The sequence below is a fragment of the Brachyhypopomus gauderio genome, chromosome 4 (assembly GCF_052324685.1).
Source record: "Brachyhypopomus gauderio isolate BG-103 chromosome 4, BGAUD_0.2, whole genome shotgun sequence".
Lineage (NCBI taxonomy): Eukaryota > Metazoa > Chordata > Actinopteri > Gymnotiformes > Hypopomidae > Brachyhypopomus > Brachyhypopomus gauderio.
Genome location: NC_135214.1, coordinates 11,721,548 through 11,740,776, shown reverse-complemented (window position 1 = coordinate 11,740,776; position 19,229 = coordinate 11,721,548). Strand labels below are relative to the sequence as shown.

The 19,229-nt window shown below is 46.0% G+C and overlaps 1 protein-coding gene across 15 annotated transcripts in view; it reads right to left on the bottom strand.

Annotated features, from left to right (window-relative positions):
• Positions 1 to 1,266: 1,266 nt before the first annotated feature.
• dip2a (disco-interacting protein 2 homolog A) overlaps positions 1,267 to 19,229 on the bottom strand; it is a 92,242-nt gene continuing 74,279 nt past the window's right edge. For 9 of the 15 annotated variants that reach the window (XM_077002202.1, XM_077002211.1, XM_077002206.1 and 6 more), the window contains 24 exons: positions 18,437 to 18,556; positions 18,051 to 18,165; positions 17,790 to 17,929; positions 17,384 to 17,520; positions 16,603 to 16,683; positions 15,889 to 16,016; positions 14,031 to 14,145; positions 13,651 to 13,852; positions 13,380 to 13,489; positions 11,765 to 11,845; positions 11,471 to 11,594; positions 10,547 to 10,668; positions 9,954 to 10,065; positions 9,264 to 9,373; positions 6,763 to 6,893; positions 6,389 to 6,557; positions 5,981 to 6,151; positions 5,521 to 5,550; positions 3,859 to 3,920; positions 3,006 to 3,063; positions 2,698 to 2,772; positions 2,145 to 2,319; positions 1,837 to 1,960; positions 1,267 to 1,631 (listed from right to left, as the gene is read on the bottom strand). In XM_077002202.1, coding sequence (XP_076858317.1) covers positions 1,379 to 1,631; positions 1,837 to 1,960; positions 2,145 to 2,319; positions 2,698 to 2,772; positions 3,006 to 3,063; positions 3,859 to 3,920; positions 5,521 to 5,550; positions 5,981 to 6,151; positions 6,389 to 6,557; positions 6,763 to 6,893; positions 9,264 to 9,373; positions 9,954 to 10,065; positions 10,547 to 10,668; positions 11,471 to 11,594; positions 11,765 to 11,845; positions 13,380 to 13,489; positions 13,651 to 13,852; positions 14,031 to 14,145; positions 15,889 to 16,016; positions 16,603 to 16,683; positions 17,384 to 17,520; positions 17,790 to 17,929; positions 18,051 to 18,165; positions 18,437 to 18,556 — 2,945 coding nt within the window. In that variant the 3' untranslated portion in view covers positions 1,267 to 1,378. The remainder of the gene's footprint in view (positions 1,632 to 1,836; positions 1,961 to 2,144; positions 2,320 to 2,697; positions 2,773 to 3,005; positions 3,064 to 3,858; positions 3,921 to 5,520; positions 5,551 to 5,980; positions 6,152 to 6,388; positions 6,558 to 6,762; positions 6,894 to 9,263; positions 9,374 to 9,953; positions 10,066 to 10,546; positions 10,669 to 11,470; positions 11,595 to 11,764; positions 11,846 to 13,379; positions 13,490 to 13,650; positions 13,853 to 14,030; positions 14,146 to 15,888; positions 16,017 to 16,602; positions 16,684 to 17,383; positions 17,521 to 17,789; positions 17,930 to 18,050; positions 18,166 to 18,436; positions 18,557 to 19,229) is intronic. The other 6 variants (XM_077002203.1, XM_077002208.1, XM_077002205.1 and 3 more) reach the window with 3 other exon arrangements.

The window sequence follows — 19,229 nt, the reverse complement described above, 5'->3', positions numbered from 1 at the left end:
TTAGTTTAGTTTTCTTTTTTGTTTCCTGTACAGGAAAAGTATTCTGACCTTTGGCATTCACAGAGTTTTCATGTAAATACTAGGGTTAAGGTTAGCATAACTGCTTTATGCTGTTAAGGTTCTTCACAGATGAATGATCCTCCACAGCAGATATTGGCACTTCAGTGTGAGGATGGCATCACACACTCTTTTGCTCTCAATCTATCAATGTAAATGAATCATTCACGAGATCATATGCTGAATTCCTGTGCCAGTATGTCAAGCTCAGTTCACACTTTATTAAAACTGAAAGTGGTTTTGCAAGGTGCATAAACAGGCTTGAGGTATTTAAAAGCACAAACTATGCAGCAATTGAGAAAATCTGCAATATTTTAAACAATAAACGATATTTAAACAATATCGATATCTAAACAATATCGACAGTTTAACGATATTTCGTTTCAGATCTGTACAAATGCAGTGTTGTTTCCAATCTAAAACCTAAAGCCATGACATCTGAACAACTCCTTATTGCATGTTCATCTTTGAATAAAATATTTCACATCTATTAAAGATTCAGTATATTTGTAAATTAGTGTTGGCATATAAAGACAGCAAACCAAATCATCTTGGTTTTGTATTTTGACAGCTACACTAAACGCAATGGTAATGTTATGAAATGCTTTTGTAAGTTCACGTGTCCTCCTGATACACTTCCTGTGTGAAAACATGCAGTCCTCTGTGTCCACATATGCAAAAAGTGTGTCAGCACAGAGCTGCGCTGGGATCAGACAGCCAGTGCCTGTGTTACCACCTGGTACACGGATGGGAAGTGCATACCCGCCATGTAGTGTTCTGTTGGGGTTCTCTGGTTGCTTGGGTGGCTCTGTACACGCGTCACAACCTGCAATCGCTTCTGAGCTCTAATTCAACTGATAGTCAGGTAACAACAAGAAGGGTCCCTCCAACGACTGCTTGTGATGAAGAGGATCTATAAAAGGAGGAAGGTCTCTCTCTTTCTTTATCCCCCCTTTTCCTCTCTTCGTCTCCCTCATTCTCACCCTTCTCTCTCTCTCCCTCCCTCCCTCTCCCTCTCCCCCCTCTCTCTCCCTCTCCCCCTCTCTCTCTCCCCTCTCCCCCTCTCTCTCCCCTCTCTCTTCCTCTCTCTCTCTCCCCTCTCCCCTCTCTCTCTCCCTCTCTCTCCCCTCCCTCTCCCTCTCCATCTCCCCCTCCTCTCTCTCTCTCCCTCTCCTCTCTCTCTCCCCTCTCTCTCCCCTCCCTCTCCCTCTCTCTCTCTCTCTGCCTCTCCATCTCCCCCTCCTCTCTCTCTCCCTCTCTCTCTCTCTCCCTCTCTCTCTCTCCCCTCTCTCTCTCTCTCTGTAAGTCCCAGGCCAGTTGCTCACATGTTGTAGGCCACATAGATGGGGTCCAGCTGGTCGGCCAGGAAGCCGTCCCGTAGGTGCATACGCTGCTTCTCGCCACGGGAGTTGATGGGGATGACGCCGGGGTCCACCACCACCACCACGCCCACGATCAGGTAGTGCTCCTCTAGAACCACGTTTGTCACCAGAGCAACAAGGTCCAGCGCCTCCTGCTCCGAGCCCTCTAGCTCCACAACGACCACCAGAAGATTAGTCCAGGTGAATACCGCACTGGAGAGAGAGGGAGAGAGACAGGAAGGGAGAGAGAGAGAGACAGGGGGAGAAAAAGAGAAGGGGGGTATTGGGTGTGAAAGATCTATAAATATCAAATAGCCCTGTGTATATATTTTTTACATATTTATTGAGAGGGAGGTTGCTCTGACTGTCGGGTAAACAGAAAACAGAAAAGAAGATAGAGCTGGTGCAGTTTCTTCACCATTCCGCTATGCTCTTGTGTGATCTGATGACAGATGTCTCGATGTCTATAGGATGATAGCGCATTCCTCTTAGCTCCAGAGTCTCGTCCAGAGCTCCCACTATATACAGGGCATCGTGCCTCTCTGCAAAATCACACCACACACACACACACACACACACACTCTCTCTGAACGAGCTGGTCAAGAAAGATCTGCTTCCTGTCCGTTCCCCACACACAGCCAGTCCACCGGTTGCACCTTACAATAACACGCCACAACAATCTGCAGCAGAGCGCAGGGCGTTAAGTGTGGGCGCTGGGCTGTTTACCACCACTGGCGTCCGTGAGCTCCGTCCGGCGCAGGAAGCCCAGGTAGCCCGTGCGCGCCCACACCGTCTGCGTGTCGCCGAAGCTCAGTCTGGTGCAGAAGTGGTCAGCGTGCAGCGCCTCCTCGCCGTACACTGTGTAGTACCCAGTGCCGTTGTGGGGGCTGCTCACCCAGACCTGCCGAACAAAGTCACACGTCACATGACTAGACTTACACTGAAGAGGTGCGGGAACAGGGAAACGTGCATCAGCAGATATATGCCAAATGTTAGCACACACACACACACACACTCACACACATGCATGCATACACACACGCATGCTCACATGCACGCACACACATATGCACATGCATGTTAGCTCACACACACACATACGCACATGTACACACATGCACACACATGCACATGCGCACACACATGCATATATACATGCATGTAGACACAGAGAAAAAAAACAATTTGAGTAAAATGGATGAAATTTATGTAGTAATCATGCAGTTTTTAAAGTACAATCAGAATAATGCCATGTTGGAACAGTTATGGAGCAACTGACCTCGCCCAGATGGGAGTCTCCCAGTGGCCCTTTGGTTTCTGTGTTGGCGATGATGACTTTAACCCCAGGCAGGATCTGCAGGAGACAAGGTCTGTCAAGCTTCACAGTAGCTCACCATGTGGTATATCAGAGGTGGAGAGAGGGAGACAGATGGAATGTCTGTGTGTGTGCGTGTGTGTGTGTCTGTGAGTGTGTGTCTGTGTGTGTGCGAGAAAGAGAAGGATAGATCTTCTGGGCAATTTAAGAGAGGCAGATTTGGTGTGTGTGTGTGTGTGTGTGTGTGTGTGTGTGTGTGTGTGAAATCTCACCTTGCCTGACTCCATTAGAGGCAGGCTGTGTGGTGAGCCTCTCTCAACTAGTCGCACTCTGAAAAACACAAAGACAAATTTCCAGCCAGCCCCACATTCTCACAGAGATCTGTACCCAAACATCCCCTACCAAACATCCCCTACCAAACATCCCCTACCAAACACCCCCTACCAAACATCCCCTACCAAACATCCCCTACCAAACACCCCCTACCAAACATCCCCTACCAAACATCTCCTACCAAACATCTCCTACCAAACATCCCCTACCAAACATCCCCTACCAAACATCCCCTACCAAACACCCCCTACCAAACATCCCCTACCAAACACCCCCTACCATCTCCGCCTCTGATGCGCCACACCGGGTTCTTAGTCTGATGAATGGCACCAGTTTTTTAGTCTTAGACTAAAAAATTAATTTCTGCGGATGTCAATGACAATTTGCTTACGACTAAAAGCATCAAAACAGAAAAACATCTCAAGGGACCATGACAAATTCATCCACGTTTAGGAGAACAAGAATGGGCCCGGTAGCGTTTGGCAGACGCAGCGTGCATCAGTGGGACGGTTCAGGTACTTCCAGGGCCTCGAACCCACGGCCCTGCTGCTGCTACCACCACGCTCCACCTGCTCCACCAGGTGAGCTACAGGAGTGTGGACCTTGCTTAAGCACACTGACCAAACACCCTACAACAAACTCCTAACATCCAGCATGTTTCAGAAAAAGACCTCCTGAGCCAAAATGAATGCATGTGAACGAGAACATTCTAGTCACACACAGGTACAGCACATCGAGCCAACACTGAGGTCTGGAGATTATGGGTCTCTGGATTAGCAGAGGTTGCAGTACCGGTCATGACGTAACGCTCTCATGTCCACGTAGACAGTGGTGGGGTCAGGTCCAGCCGTTCCCTGTACAGGAAGAACATTATTAGACTGGAAATCACATCTTTAACATGGCAGTGTTAAGGTATCAGGTGACAGCCATCCTATAATGCCCGTGGCAAGGTGCTTTTCAAAACAAAAGTCTCAGTACGACTACCATTTAGCAGAAGTTGCATCAGTGAATATGAACTTTAGTCAGTAACAATTAGTAAATGAATAAATTTGCAACAGGGAAAAATAGAAACACCAAATAATTACACTGCAATACACCAACACTCGTATTACAACCTGATTTTAGAGTAGAGCATTCTGGACCACACAGATCTTTTATTTATTCTTAATGTGACTGATGTTTCCTACATGTAGACCAAGAATGATACAACATGACCACTGGCAGTGAAGATGAGAAAAGCCTGTCACCTAACCAGTCTGCAGTTTGTAGCTCTGAACGTGCAGAATGACAGAACCTCTGGGACACTACAGTGGAGATGAGACCAAGCACACGACACGGGGACTATAGGACGGCAGCGTGAGCGAAAGAGCGCCACATAGCTTTGAGCAGCCCAAGCGCCATCAGTAACAGTGCAGGCCTGAAGAAAACATCAGCATGCTCCAGGAACCTTTATGTTCTAGAACATCTCTGTTCTTGAACTTTTATGTTCTAAACTCTTTATGTTGTAGAACCTCTCTGTTCCTGAACCTTTATGTTTTAGATCCTTTATGTTCTAGAACCTCTCTGTTCCTGAACATTTATGTTCTAGAACCTTTCTGTTCAGGAGAGACTGAAGACAACTCTCCAAGGAGTCTTCCTGAACAGGCTTCCTGGGGCTTATGTTAACCCCATACAGTTGCAAGGAAGAAATGTTGCTGAAATTTGCTAAATTTAAGGCCTCAGTGAGGGTGAGAGAGAACCAGCAGGCCAGTGTCACAGGAAGTTCCCTTTGCACATTACAGAACTATTTTCACCACATTTTGTTGTATGTAGATACTGCTATAGCTTGAGCCAACATTTGAAATCGTACACATCTAAGGTAAGAAAAAGGTCAGTAATTACACTGTACTTTAGGTCTCTGCTAAATAACACAAATCACAGTAATCACGCTGTATTTTAAGTCTATATTAAATTGCATATAATTTAGGTCTGTACTAAATCACAGTAATGAAACTGTACTTTATATCTGTACTAAATCACAGTAATACTGAAGCAGCCTCTTGTGCCATGCAAACTACCGTAGATAAAAGCAGATGGCCAACATATACACACGCACACACACACACACGCTCTCTCTCTCTCTCTCTCTCAAACTCTCTCAAACACACACACACACACACACACGCGCTCTCTCTCTCTCTCTCTCAAACTCTCTCAAACACACAAACACACACACACACGCTCTCTCTCTCTCTCTCAAACACACACACACACACACACACACACACACACACACACACACACTCTCTCTCTCTCTCTCTCAAACACACACACACACACACGCACACACACGCTCTCTCTCTCTCTCTCTCTCTCTCTCTCTCTCAAACACACACACACACACACACACACACACAAACACACAAGCAGAATGAACACAAGCTTCCTGCCAACGTTTCTTTCAGAAAACTATACCTTCTCAGCCACGTTGCCCAGTCTGTTGGGCTGACGGTGTGTGATGGAGGAACAAGTAAAACACACACACACACACACACACACACACACACACACACACACACACACACACACAGAAGTACACACAAACACACAGATGAGAACAAACATGCATACACACCCACTCACTCAAGCACACACACACACACACACACATAGAACCCACACACATCCAAATAAAGTACAACCCCAAATAAAATACACAAACCAAACAGCAAGACAAGACAAAACAAAACAAAAAACAAAGCAGAGAAAAAAGCAAGTCAGACACGGCAACCAATCAGAGGAGAGTTACTGGATCCTCTTTAATTTTACTATCCATTCAGGTACCCTGATTTCTGGATATCCCCCTCCCCTCCACTCTCCTCCACTCCCCTCCCCTCCACTCTGGCTGTCTTACCAACTCCCCTCGTCCTCTCACCTGAAGGCAGATGGCCACGTTCACCCTACAGCCGAAGGTGGTGCTGACGGCCCGAGGGGACAGACCCAGGTCTTTGAAGATCTTGGAGAAGGTCTGAGTGAGAGTGATGCGTGGACGCTCCTCAGCCACTACCATACAGGTCCGCACACACGACAGGTTCACGTTCCGCATCTGCACGAGTAAACACACACACACACACACACAAATTCTTGAACTCAGCACAACCATGTAGTTCTCGTCTTGGTGATAGTTATATATGTTAAATATGTTACATTTTTATGCAACTGGCAGTTTTCAGTGTATCACTGTGAGGTGTGTGTGTGTGTGTGTGTGTGTGTGTGTGTGTGTGTGTGTGTGTGTGTGTGTGTGTGTGTGTGTGTGTGTGTGTGTGTGTGTGTGTGTGTTTACCCGGAGAGCCTCGGCCTGGGACCCCAGACCCTTGGTGCACATCTCCATCACCGAGTAGGAACAGAAGGTCACACGCACTTTAAACTGGCTCACCGCAGACAACCAGAGCGACACGTTACCCTCCAGCTCCAGGGGTGGGACCAGAATAGACTGGTGTCCCGAATACACACTACACACACACACACACACACACACACACACAAAATGAGCTTTTCTGGGAGTTGTTCCTCCAAACATCACATGTATCACATAACCATGTCGCACCCTAGCTGCTCACGGTTTGTTTGAGTTGGCAGTGTGTGTGTGTGTGTCTGTGTGTGTGTATGTGTGTGTGCTTGGTAAATATTGATATTCAGTGTGTGTGTGACTCCGACCTGCAGAGGCACCAGAGGGCGAACCCCAGGCCGCAGTAGGGGTCCAGGCAGATGGCGATCTGCCGTGAGGGGTATAGTTCACACTGCAGCTTCACAGAGCGACACAGGGCAGTTGTGGCAGCATGGGACATCTGAGACAGAACCAGAGCAAGAGACATGAAGTACTCATTACCTACAGTACCCTACTCACCAAATATAGTACTGGACATACCTTCTACAGTACCCTACAATACACTAGATGAATGTTCCTCAATCTAGTTCTCGAGACCCAGCAGACAGTTCCACATTTTTGTTCTAACTTTGCTTTTTATTGAAAACTAACTCATCACCTAGAGCATCCTACAGTACGCTAACTCATCACCTAGAGTATCCTACAGTACCCTTACTCATCACCTAGAGTATCCTACAGTTCCCTACAGTACCCTTACTCATCACCTAGAGCATCCTACAGTACGCTAACTCATCACCTAGAGTATCCTACAGTTCCCTACAGTACCCTTACTCATCACCTAGAGCAGGGCTATTCAACTGGCGGCCCCCGGGCCAGAACCGGCCCTTTAATGAATTTGTACCGGCAGAGTATCTGCACATTTTTTAATCTCAAATTCAATGACTTTTAAGACCTTTTTAATACCTCTCACAAGAAAAAATAATACTATTACTGGGGATGCAGGTGTGTTCCACATCGTTGACGGGGGGGGGGGGGGGGGGCGAACGAGAATTGTTGACGGGGGGGGGGGGGGTGTTGGCGAACAAAAATTGTTGACGTTGTTGAGGCCGTATACTCCAACGCTAGGAATCTAGCACTAGGACCCTGGAGCGGTTATTTTCTGCATTAGCGCTAGATTCGGCAAAGTTCACATCGCGCCAGAACAACTGAACAACACACACTTATAATAATTTAATGCCTCCCCTCATAAAATTCCAGACATTTTAAGACATTTTTAGGCCTTGAATATGGAAAACTAAATTTAAGACATTTTAAGACTTTTTAAGGACCCGCGGGTACCCTGACCGGCCCATCTCCCCATAAATAATAATAAATATTTGATAACCCGTCGTAAAAATAAATAACATAACGCGCTTTATGTGGTTACTCACCACATACGGTATTCCGGTATCCCCCACAACACCTTACCTATCATATATAATGAACTACTACCACAGTAGTACAATGACAATACTCACCACATACGGCAGGGATGTCAAAGTCAAATACACCGAGGGCCAAAAAACCAAATTTGCTACAAGCCGAGGGCCGGACTGGTTCAATGTTTATTAAAACATATTGAAATGATTGCACATAGCCTATTGAACCAAGACCCAACACAGTGTATACTATTTAATGCTTAAATGAATAAAGCAATATTTTCTTATGGATCTGTCAGTAATTTCAAGTGAAAACATTTTTCAACAAGCAAACAGATAAAACCAAACTTCCTTCAAAGAAAACATGTCCTGTACATTAAATTAATAAAGTAATAAAGGTTTGAAAAGTGCTGGAATTTAGGCTTGTAATAAAGTACTTGAAAATGCTTGAAATTGTAACGACTTCGTTTCACAACAAATGTATTACGTTAACAAATACGAGCCTCTTGTAATTCCAGGACAAAACATGAGAGAACGTGAAGACGTTAAGATTGGGCGTTTTGAAAATAAACCACCATTAAATAATGTGATAATTATATCGCTAATTATAGCGAATTATTTAGAATCATTTTGAGTATATGTATAACTATTTAACTTTATTAAGTTTAACGTGCTGGGAAATATTTAAATGGACCTTGAAAGTGACGTACAAGTGCTTGAATTCCACCTTTAAATAATGTGAACAAAAAAGCGAATTATTTAGAATCATTTCGACTATATGTATAAATATCTAACTTAATTAAGTTTAACTGGTGCGCGCAGTTACAAAATTCGAGAGGTGCACGACCTTGCGAATCGACAGCGTGCGACGCCCTCGCGCACGGGCGGAGCCACTGCGATTGCGTCATTTTTGCCGTGCAGACCCTCGCCGCTTGTGTGCGCTGCAGTGACTTCGCGGGCTACCGTTGCATTGTGGGGAATGTAGTGTTTGTGCGTGCAAAACACCATCGGGCGGCTGTGGCCTGCGGGCCGGTTCTAATAGTAATTAAATATCATCCAGGGGGCCATAGATAATCAATTCGCGGGCCGGATCTGGCCCACGGGCCTTGACTTTGACATATGTGACATACGGTATTCCCATATCACCCTCAACACCTTAACCATCACCAATAATGAACTACTACCACAGTAGTACAATCACATTACTCACCACATACAGTATTCCAGTATCCCCCACAACACCTTACCCATCACCAATAATGAACTACTACCACAGTAGTACAATCACATTACTCACCACATACAGTATTCCAGTATCCCCCACAACACCTTACCCATCACCAATAATGAACTACTACCACAGTGGTGCAATCACAGCTGTATGCACGTCTGGTAGTTTTTGATGTTGTTACCTTCACCCCAGCGAGGATGCCCGTCGTGGACACGCTGAAGTCCAGGTAGGCCAGCGTTTCTGGCGATGGAGGCTTGTACATCTGTGGGATTTTCTTCCTGGGCAAGTCATCTAGAATGAATACAGTGAAGGATTCATCACTCCTGACCCAGAGCTACTGGGTCAGAAGTCATGTAGGTGAAGTGTGCCCAGTGTGGACGTGTGTGTTGGAGCCTTTGTACCTGTGCCTACCATGAGGCAAGATGTGTGTCTGTGTGAATGTGTGTGTGTGTGTGTGTGTGTGTGTGTGTGTGTGTATAATGTGTAGGTGTGTATTGTGTGTGTAGGTGTGTGTGTATGGTGTTTGTGTGTATGGTGTGTGTGTGTGTGTGTGTGTGTGTGTGTGTATGGTGTGTGTGTTTGTGTGTATGGTGTGTGTGTTTGTGTGTATGGTGTGGGTGTGGGTGTAGGTGTATATTGTGTGTGTGTGTGTATAGTGTGTAGGTGTGTGTGTGTAGGTGTGTGTGTATGGTGTGTGTGTGTGTGTGTTTGTGTGTGTGTGTGTGTATGGTGTGTGTGTGTGTGTGTGTGTGTGTGTGTGTGTGTGTGTGTGTGTGTGTGTGTGTGTGTGTGTGTGTTTGTGTGTATGGTGTGTGTGTGGGTGTAGGTGTATATTGTGTGTGTGTGTGTGTGTGTGTGTGTGTGTGTGTACCTGTGTCTAATACCATCGGCCACGTTTTCACATCCACAGCAGCTGTTGCTTCTTTGGATTTCAGAAGCTTCATTATTGCTTGTGTGGTCAGAATACACACAGATTTACTGACCTAACACACACACACACACACACACACACACACACACACACACACACATACACATACAAACGTCAGAATATACACAGAATTAGTGACAATTCAGAAAAAAGACATACCGGCCTAAAACAAACACACACACACACACACACACACACACACACACACACACACACACACACACACACACACACACACACACACACACACACACACACACACACACACACACACTACGAACATCAGTTGTGTTAGACTAAATTACTGCTGGATTTAGTAGATCCAGGTTAGCTCTACCATAACTACCCCCAAGGCAATGCTACTCAAAAAATAAATATTATTACCATTATTTCTGGGGGGTCAAAACTGTATCAATCAGTTTTAGAATTACAATTAAGATTTAGTTTGATCACTCGACACATTTTTAGGGTTATAAAGATTTTTTGTGTAAACTAATGAAGTGTGTGTGGTGTATGAGGAAGGAGCAGCAGACCTCAACAATCATCTTGACTGTGGGCAGCGTTGTGGCCAGGTTCTGGGGGTGGGGGGGTCTGACCGTGACTGGAACACAGCCCGCGTACAGACAGCCATAGAACGTAGCGATCAGGTCAATACCTGCAACACAATGTGCAAGAGTTGAGGTTAGAACTGAGATGTTGGAGATGATGTTCAGAGTTCAGTGAGGGTTTGCTGAGAGCACTGAGATACACATTATTGTCGTGTTAAGTGAGGGTTTGCTCTCTGAGATACACATTATTGTCGTGTTAAGTGAGGGTTTGCTCTCTGAGATACACATTATTGTCATGTTAGGTGAGGGTTTGCTCTCTGAGATACACATTATTGTCATGTTAGGTGAGGGTTTGCTCTCTGAGATGCACATTATTGTCGTGTTAGGTGAGGGTTTGCTCTCTGAGATACACATTATTGTCATGTTAGGTGAGGGTTTGCTCTCTGAGATACACATTATTGTCGTGTTAGGTGAGGGTTTGCTCTCTGAGATACACATTATTGTCGTGTTAGGTGAGGGTTTGCTCTCAGAGATACACATTATTGTCGTGTTAGGTGAGGGTTTGCTCTCTGAGATACACATTATTGTCGTGTTAGGTGAGGGTTTGCTCTCTGAGATACACATTATTGTCGTGTTAGGTGAGGGTTTGCTCTCTGAGATACACATTATTGTCGTGTTAAGTGAGGGTTTGCTCTCTGAGATACACATTATTGTTTTGTTAAGTAAGGGTTTGCTCTCTGAGATACACATTATTGTTGTGTTAAGTGAAGGTTTGCTCTCTGATATACATATTGTTGTGTTAAGTGAGGGTTGTGTTTGCTCCAAAGTAGTTTGAAAACCTTTGTTCACTAGCTAGGAGTTAGTACAGTAGCGTCCTGCGCTGAGCAGGTGTTGTGGGCCGGGCAGTACCGGGCGGGTAGACGAGGGCGACGTGGTCTCCTGGGTTCAATCTGGCCCTCTCCATCAGAGACACCGCCACCCGCTCCGCCCGCTTGTGAAGCTGGAGACAGGTGCCAGTGCTGGCCACGGTACACTAGACACACACACACACACACGCACAGACAATAACATGCGCACACACAACATTTTGACAATCTAAAATAACACATTCCAAAAAGAGCTCTGGGTGCTACAGTACACACTCCGGGTGCTACAGCACACACTCCGGGTGCTACTGTACACTCTCTGAGTGTGCTAGCCTACCTTGGCGTTGAGCAGCAGGAAGAGAGGGTGTTCAGGAGTTGCCTGTGCTCTCCACTGCAAAACATCTTGCATGTACAGGAACTACAAGACCACAGAACACACACACAAACACACACACACACATGAACACACATACGCACACATCAGCATGTTAGCACGCTCAGACACCTACTAATGACACAGAGAAAGCTTGGTATGCCCGTGAGAGACTGGTGTCCACAGATGGCTGAGGAGCAGTATGAGATGATGATGGTGGTGATTGGAGTGATTATGAATATGGAAGCCTACGTACAGCACAGTACAGGGTGTACAGTAACACACGGTGCTTCATTAACAGTGCTGAAAATCACTAACACTTTTATGAACACTTCAGGTCTTAACACACAGACTCTGCTGCACAATCATCAGGTGACACAGCGTAGAATACAGGGAAGGCCAGGACAATACAGGCTCATAAAGCTTTAAAAGGGGACCAGAGGGCCTCGATGGCTTATGTGTGTGTGTGTGAGCACGTGTGAGCGTGTGTGAGAGTGTGTCTGTGTGTGTGTGAGAGTGTGTGTGTGTGCATGTGAGTGTGTGTATGTGCGTGTCTAGGTGTGTGTCTGTGTGTGAGAGTGTGTGAGAGTGTGCGTGTGAGAGTGTGTGTGCATGTGAGAGTGTGTATATGTGTGTGTGTGTATATGTATGTGTAAGAGTGTGGGAGAGTGTGTCTGTGTGTGAATGAGTGTGTGCGCGTGTGAGTGTGTGCGTGTGTGTATGTGCGTGTGTCTAGGTGTGTGTCTGTGTGTGTCAGAGTGTGTGTGAGTGTGTGTGTGAGAGAGTGTGTGCATGTGAGAGTGTGTATGTGTGTGTGTGTGTATATGTGTGTGAGAGTGTGTCTGTGTGAGTGTGTGTATGTGTGTGTGTGTGTGAGAGTGTGTGTGCACATGAGAGTGTGTGTATGTGTGTGTGTGTGTGCGAGTGCGAGTGTGTGTGTGTGTGTGTGTGTGTGTGTGTGGATGGGTGTGTGTGTGTGTGTGTGTGTGTGTGTGCGAGTGTGTGTGTGTGTGTGTGTGTGTGTGTGCGAGTGTGAGTGTGTGTGTGTGTGTGTGTGTGGATGGGTGTGTGTGTGTGTGTGTGTGTGTGTGTGTGTGTGCGAGTGTGTGTGTGTGTGTGTGTGTGTGTGTGTGTGTGTGTGTGTGTGTGGATGGGTGTGTGTATGTGTGTGTGTGTGCGAGTGCGAGTGTGTGTGTGTGTGTGTGTGTGTGTGGATGGGTGGGTGTGTGTGTGTGTGTGTGTGTGTGTGTGTGTGTGTGTGTGTGCGAGTGTGTGTGTGTGTGTGTGGATGGGTGGGTGTGTGTGTGTGTGTGTGTGTGTGTGTGTGCGAGTGTGTGTGTGTGTGTGTGTGTGTGTGTGTGTGTGTGTGTGTGTGTGTGTGTGTGTGTGTGTGTGTGAGAGTGTGTGTGCACATGAGAGTGTGCGAGTGTGTGTGTGTGTGTGTGTGTGTGTGCGAGTGCGAGTGTGTGTGTGTGTGTGTGTGTGTGTGTGTGTGTGTGTGTGTGTGTGCGAGTGCGAGTGTGTGTGTGTGTGTGTGTGTGTGTGTGGATGGGTGGGTGGAATGGAGATGATGGAGTACCTTACGTGCCTGGTCATTGTCCTCCAGCTGAGCCAGGTCTCTGCCGCAGGCCTGAGCGATGCGCTTCCCTGCCACCAGGTTACCCACGATCATAGAGGCGGGGCCCACCTCTGGAGGACATGTGGGCGGGGCATAGGAGAGGAGGGGAGAAGGCAGGGGAATTAGGCCTGGTTTTCAAAGGATAAACAGTGCAGACACAGCAAGACAGAAAATGTACAAATGTACACATGAGTACACACACACACACACACACACACACACACACACACACCTGGCTGTTTCTGCCTTGGCTTGGGCAGGTTGGTAACACAGGTGTGAGGACACATCAGTACGTTGCAGGGATGCAGGGCTCCCTCCAGAAAGCGCTGCTTGGTTTCTGACACATGGATCCCTCCCAGAGGAGCCTTGGGCAGCGTGTTAGCAGGCACCAGAGCCAGACAGTACACACCCACCTGGTGGATGCTGTCTGTAGCCTGACACACAGACGAAAGAGCACATTCAGATACCACAGTCACATCACACAGAGGAGGACATACATAAAAATAAATGTGTACCAACAGTATGCCTTTCTGTGTGTGTTTGTGACAGTGTTTGTATTTGGGACTCTGTGTGTGTGTGTGTGTGTGTGTGTGTGTGTGTGTGTGTGTGTACCTGCAGGACTCTGCTCATCCACTGGAAGCTGTCCTCCTCTGAGGCATCAGGTCTCTGCTCTGCCACCACCACGATCCTCTCATCATGCAGAACAGACACAGAGAACACAGCAATCCTGTAACCCACACACACACACACACACGCACACGCCATACCTGTCAAGTTTTGTATTTAAAAATACGGGACATTTCCCGTATATGACGTCATCACCTAATTTGCATAATAAGTGATTTGCATATAGGCGCAATCGAGGCTGTAGGAGAAACGAAAACATCTTTGGAGTGGCAAAAAGTGAAGAAAAAACACCCCAAATATGTTTTGAACTACAAATGAATAAAAAATTAATTTTCTAGTGGTATTTCTAGCTACAAATGGGGACATCTCCTGGGCATATTTCTGTGCCTTTAGCCCGCGTTTGTGCTTGGCAGATTGTAGGTATGCTGACGAACCAACGTTCGATGCGAAAAATTCTGGCTCAGTAATGTGTTCCAAACTACGTTGTACTTTTGTAAGGGTGTCATATAACATCACTCCTCACCGCCTAGCAGGTGTATGTTTTTTCCTGAATACTACTGTGACTTCGTTAAGCACAACCCAGCCAATCATCAGGCACTGCTAATAGTGAACTCTGGCGATTTCAGGTCGGGAGACCAGCGATAAGATACTTTGTTGTTTTCAAGCGGTCTGTTTTCTTCATCAACACTCCGGACACCATCGAAATATATGTGGACCTAAAAATACAGCTTTTATCTCAACACTGACCAAATTTAATCGAAATCCGTGCAGGCGAAAGTATTTTACTAGACCGCAGAAAATAAGTAGTCATGATTCATTGGTGTATCGAACGTCATGGTAGCTAGCAACTTTAGGCTAAAAGCGGCGTCTCGGTTTAACTCGTTCCCACAGTGTTTTCTTGAAATCGGTACTGATACCAGTGTTGTGTAGTTTAATCTCATTGTTTTCTGATATAACTTGTTGTTAAATGGTAATATAGTTAACATCACTTCGAATTAGATTATGATTAATTATTAATTATGATTAATTAGAATTAGATTATGTGAATTTCAGTCACACGACTTCTATTGTAATTAATGTATTATATTTTAATGTGATACATGATATTATAAATATAACTTTATCAATTCTCAACCAATTTTCAAAATCCAGGTATCATTTAAAAGGTCTATTTCAGCTCTGTCTAGATATGTGATTCTTTTTAAGCTTGGGGCTGTTTGAAAATTTTGTCATCATACCTACAGATTGTTCGTGCTGACGGACATCGTTCCTTCCCCCATGAGAGACTAAAATCACAGCTACATATCTTACAGAATGAGTAGCTGTGCCCCTTCATGCTCCACTTTAGGAAAGTAAATTCCCTGTCCCATTCGTCAAGGTACTCACACGTACGCTTAGCTTTTTTGGCAGGACTGCCATCTCTCGTTAAATCCATCTCTGATTTGTTGTTCCAGGTTTGCTCCCACTGTCGACACTAAACCCGCGAGTTTTAATTTTTTTTTTTTTAAAGCATTCATGTGCCGCGCCAAACAGAATTATGTCACTAGCCTCGCGAGAACTGCCACCTGCAGTAGTCTGGGTGGCAGTTCTCGCGAGGCTAGTGACAGAATTCTGTTTGGAGCGGCACATGAATGCTTTAAAAAAATAAAAATTGAAAACTGAAAATACAGGACAAATACGGGAAAATAAAAATACGGGATGACGCCGGGACAGAGCGGTAAAATACGGGACTGTCCCGGCCAAAACGGGACACTTGACAGCAGAGGCACACGCACACACACAGACTTGTGTAAGGATGTGTAAGAGAATGCACATTACACCACTTCCTGATAATGTTACCCACCGTCCTCTGTACACAAACTTCATTGGCTCCACTGCCAGTGCCGTAGCAACCACGTCATCCGCGTTGTGTCTCCGCCCACCCACCACCATCAGCCCATCCATCTTCCCTACCACAAATAGCAGGTTGTCCTGGTAACGACATGATCAGACAGCAACAGAACAGTCAGCATCCCTGCTGTAATAAGGTGTACACCACCTGAACCCAGAACTGCTGTACTAAGGTGTACACCACCTGAACTCAGAACTGCTGTACTAAGGTGTACACCACCTGAACCCAGAACTGCCGTACTAAGGTGTACACCACCTGAACCCAGAAAACCAGGGCCTGCTGAGGTCTCATTGCTGAAGAAATCCATATCTCCCTGACATTTCTGCATTCTTAAAGGCCTCCACCTCCCTCATCCACCCCTTTCTCCATCTCTCCACCTCCACCAGTCATCCACCCCTCTGTCACCATCTCTTCACCTCCACCCCTCTCATCCACCCCTCTCTCTCCTTCCTGGCTAAAAAAACTGATCAGCAGTATCTTTCTCCAAACTCTGAGGATCAGCAGTCATAACAGAACAGCAGCATCACCGAACCAGACCAGTGTCAGGTTGTTCTCAGGTGATTTTAACAGCTCTCTGACACGTAAACTAATCCAGAAAAACATTTGAAAGGACTTTAGTAATGAAATAAAAAAAGTCAAAAAGAAGAAGTGTTGGTGTCTGCTGACCGGGCCGACGAATCCCAGCAGAGATGTACGTGTGAAGAGCCTGTCTGACACAGGGGATCCAGACGCCGTCACTGGGACCATCTAGCACAGGAGAGGACAGAGAGAAGACATCACACACACATACACGCATCAACAAAATAACACAACCATAACGTTGCATCACACATTCAGACATCCTGAACGACACACCGATACACACCGATGTCAAAGGCGTATCTTAAACTGATGCGTTTGGAATGTTAAAACATGAAGAAAACCCTCAGTTCAAAATAATCTAAGCCATCCTCTCAGTGAGCAGCTCTCAGTGTGACAGACACGCAGTCATTTCACCAATGGCGAATGCCGTTGGGATGATGGTTACTTGAGGCCCTACAGACTGTACAGACTCTCACCTCCACCTAAGGAGGCTCTCCAGACAGACGCTTACCACACCTGTTAAATTCACCTGTGTGAGAGGCTCTTTAAATAGTGTTTATAGGAGTAGGGTTTTAGTAGCTCTGCCCGTAGGCTATGGAATGCTCTGCCTCCTGACTTGAGGAATTTAAATTCCTTTTCACATTTTAAGTCGGGTCTCAAAACGCACTTGTTTAGAGCTGCCTATATAACGTCTGACCCCAATAACGTTTATTTATCCATTCTGTTGAATACTGTTTTTCTGTTTTGTTGTTTTATTATTATTATTGTAATTTTTATACAAGCTGAAGAGCCAGTCACACACTGGAGTTGCCCAGGAACCCCGCCCCCAAGAGTGCAGTCAGCCAATCACACATAATGTGCTCACCTCAAACACGTTCTTGGTCATACCAGGGAGACCGTAGTAGGAACCGCCAGTACAACATGAGCTCACGCAAATCTCACCCACTTCATCCGTCCGACACAGGTAAGGGATTCCCTCCGGACGTACCACACACACCAACGCTGCCATACCACACACACACACACACACACGTACAAACACACACATGTAGACATACACGCATGCAAACACACACACACAAGCAACCACACACATGCAAGCAACCACACACACGCGCAACCACACACACACACGCAAGCAACCACACAAACAACCACAGACACACACACACACACGAAAACACATTAGTTTCAAAAGTTGAAAATTTATATTTATCATTTCCGAGTCCCTTTCTTCCTCTCATTCTGTCTCTCTCTCTCTGCTGTCTCACCTCCAGGCATGGCCTGTCCCACATCCTGCAATGTAAGGACCGACAGTTTCTCCTCTGTGTCCACCCTGATCACACCAAAACTCAACCGACTCATGGACAGCACTGCTTTCCCTGGGGGAGGCACCCCCATCTCTGGTGGCCTGCAATTACACACACACACATCCACAGACAAAAAAAAGCATACAAAAGTCTTTTGTTTTTTTTTTACTTATGCCACTGAATGGCATCTTTTGTAAAAGTGATGCAGTAACATCTGCTCACCTGCGGAGGGCGACTGTCATCGCTTCAGATGAGCTGGCACAGGGACAGATTACCTCTGGCCTCAAACCTCTCGCCTGAAAGACGTTTAGGAAGGCATCACAGGAGGAGATGGACCCTACACACACACACACACACACACACACACACACACACACACACACACACACACACACACGTGTTAGAGTGGCAGCCCTCTCTTATATACACCTGTACATTACCATGACATTTATTGTAGTAGACAGGAAACGACTCTCTGAGCTTAACATGTTGTATGTGATGGGTGTGTGTGTGTGTGTGTGTGTGTGTGTGTGTGTGTACGTGTATGTATATATGGTGTGTGTGTGTGTGTGTGTGTGTGTGTGTATGATGTTTGTGTGTGTACTCACAAGGATTGGCTCCGTCTGCCACTATCAGCATGCGTAGGGAGCTCAGGCTGATGTCCCTTTGGTCTTTTTGAGACAGCAGAGACCAGTGCATGTCCCTGGACTTCACCACGGCAACACGGGCTACTCAACAAAAAACACCACACACCCATGAAACACACATACAGCCCAACAGTGAGTTACACTCAATTAGTAAGACATACTCATCATGAAAAATAAACACAGTCATAAGGATGCGCCAGTAAATACACACAGTCACACACACAAAACGTACAGGCACACAACTTACTGCCCAGTAATACAGACCAGTAATACACCCCAGTAATACAGACCAGTAATACACCCCAGTAACACAGACCAGTAATGGTGCCCAGTAATACACCCCAGTAATACACCACAGTAATACAGACCAGTAATGGTGCCCAGTAATAGTGCCCAGTAATAGTTCCCAGCAATACACCCCAGTAATAGTGCCCAGTAATAGTTCCCAGCAATACACCCCAGTAATAGTGCCCAGCAATACACCCCAGTAATAGTGCCCAGTAATAGTTCCCAGTAATACACCCCACTAATAGTGCCCAGTAATACACCCCAGTAATAGTTCCCAGTAATACACCCCACTAATAGTGCCCAGTAATACACCCCAGTAATAGTGCCCAGTAATAGTTCCCAGTAATACACCCCAGTAATAGTGCCCAGTAATAGTTCCCAGTAATACACACCAGTAATAGTGCCCAGTAATAGTTCCCAGTAATACACCCCACTAATAGTGCCCAGTAATAGTTCCCAGTAATAC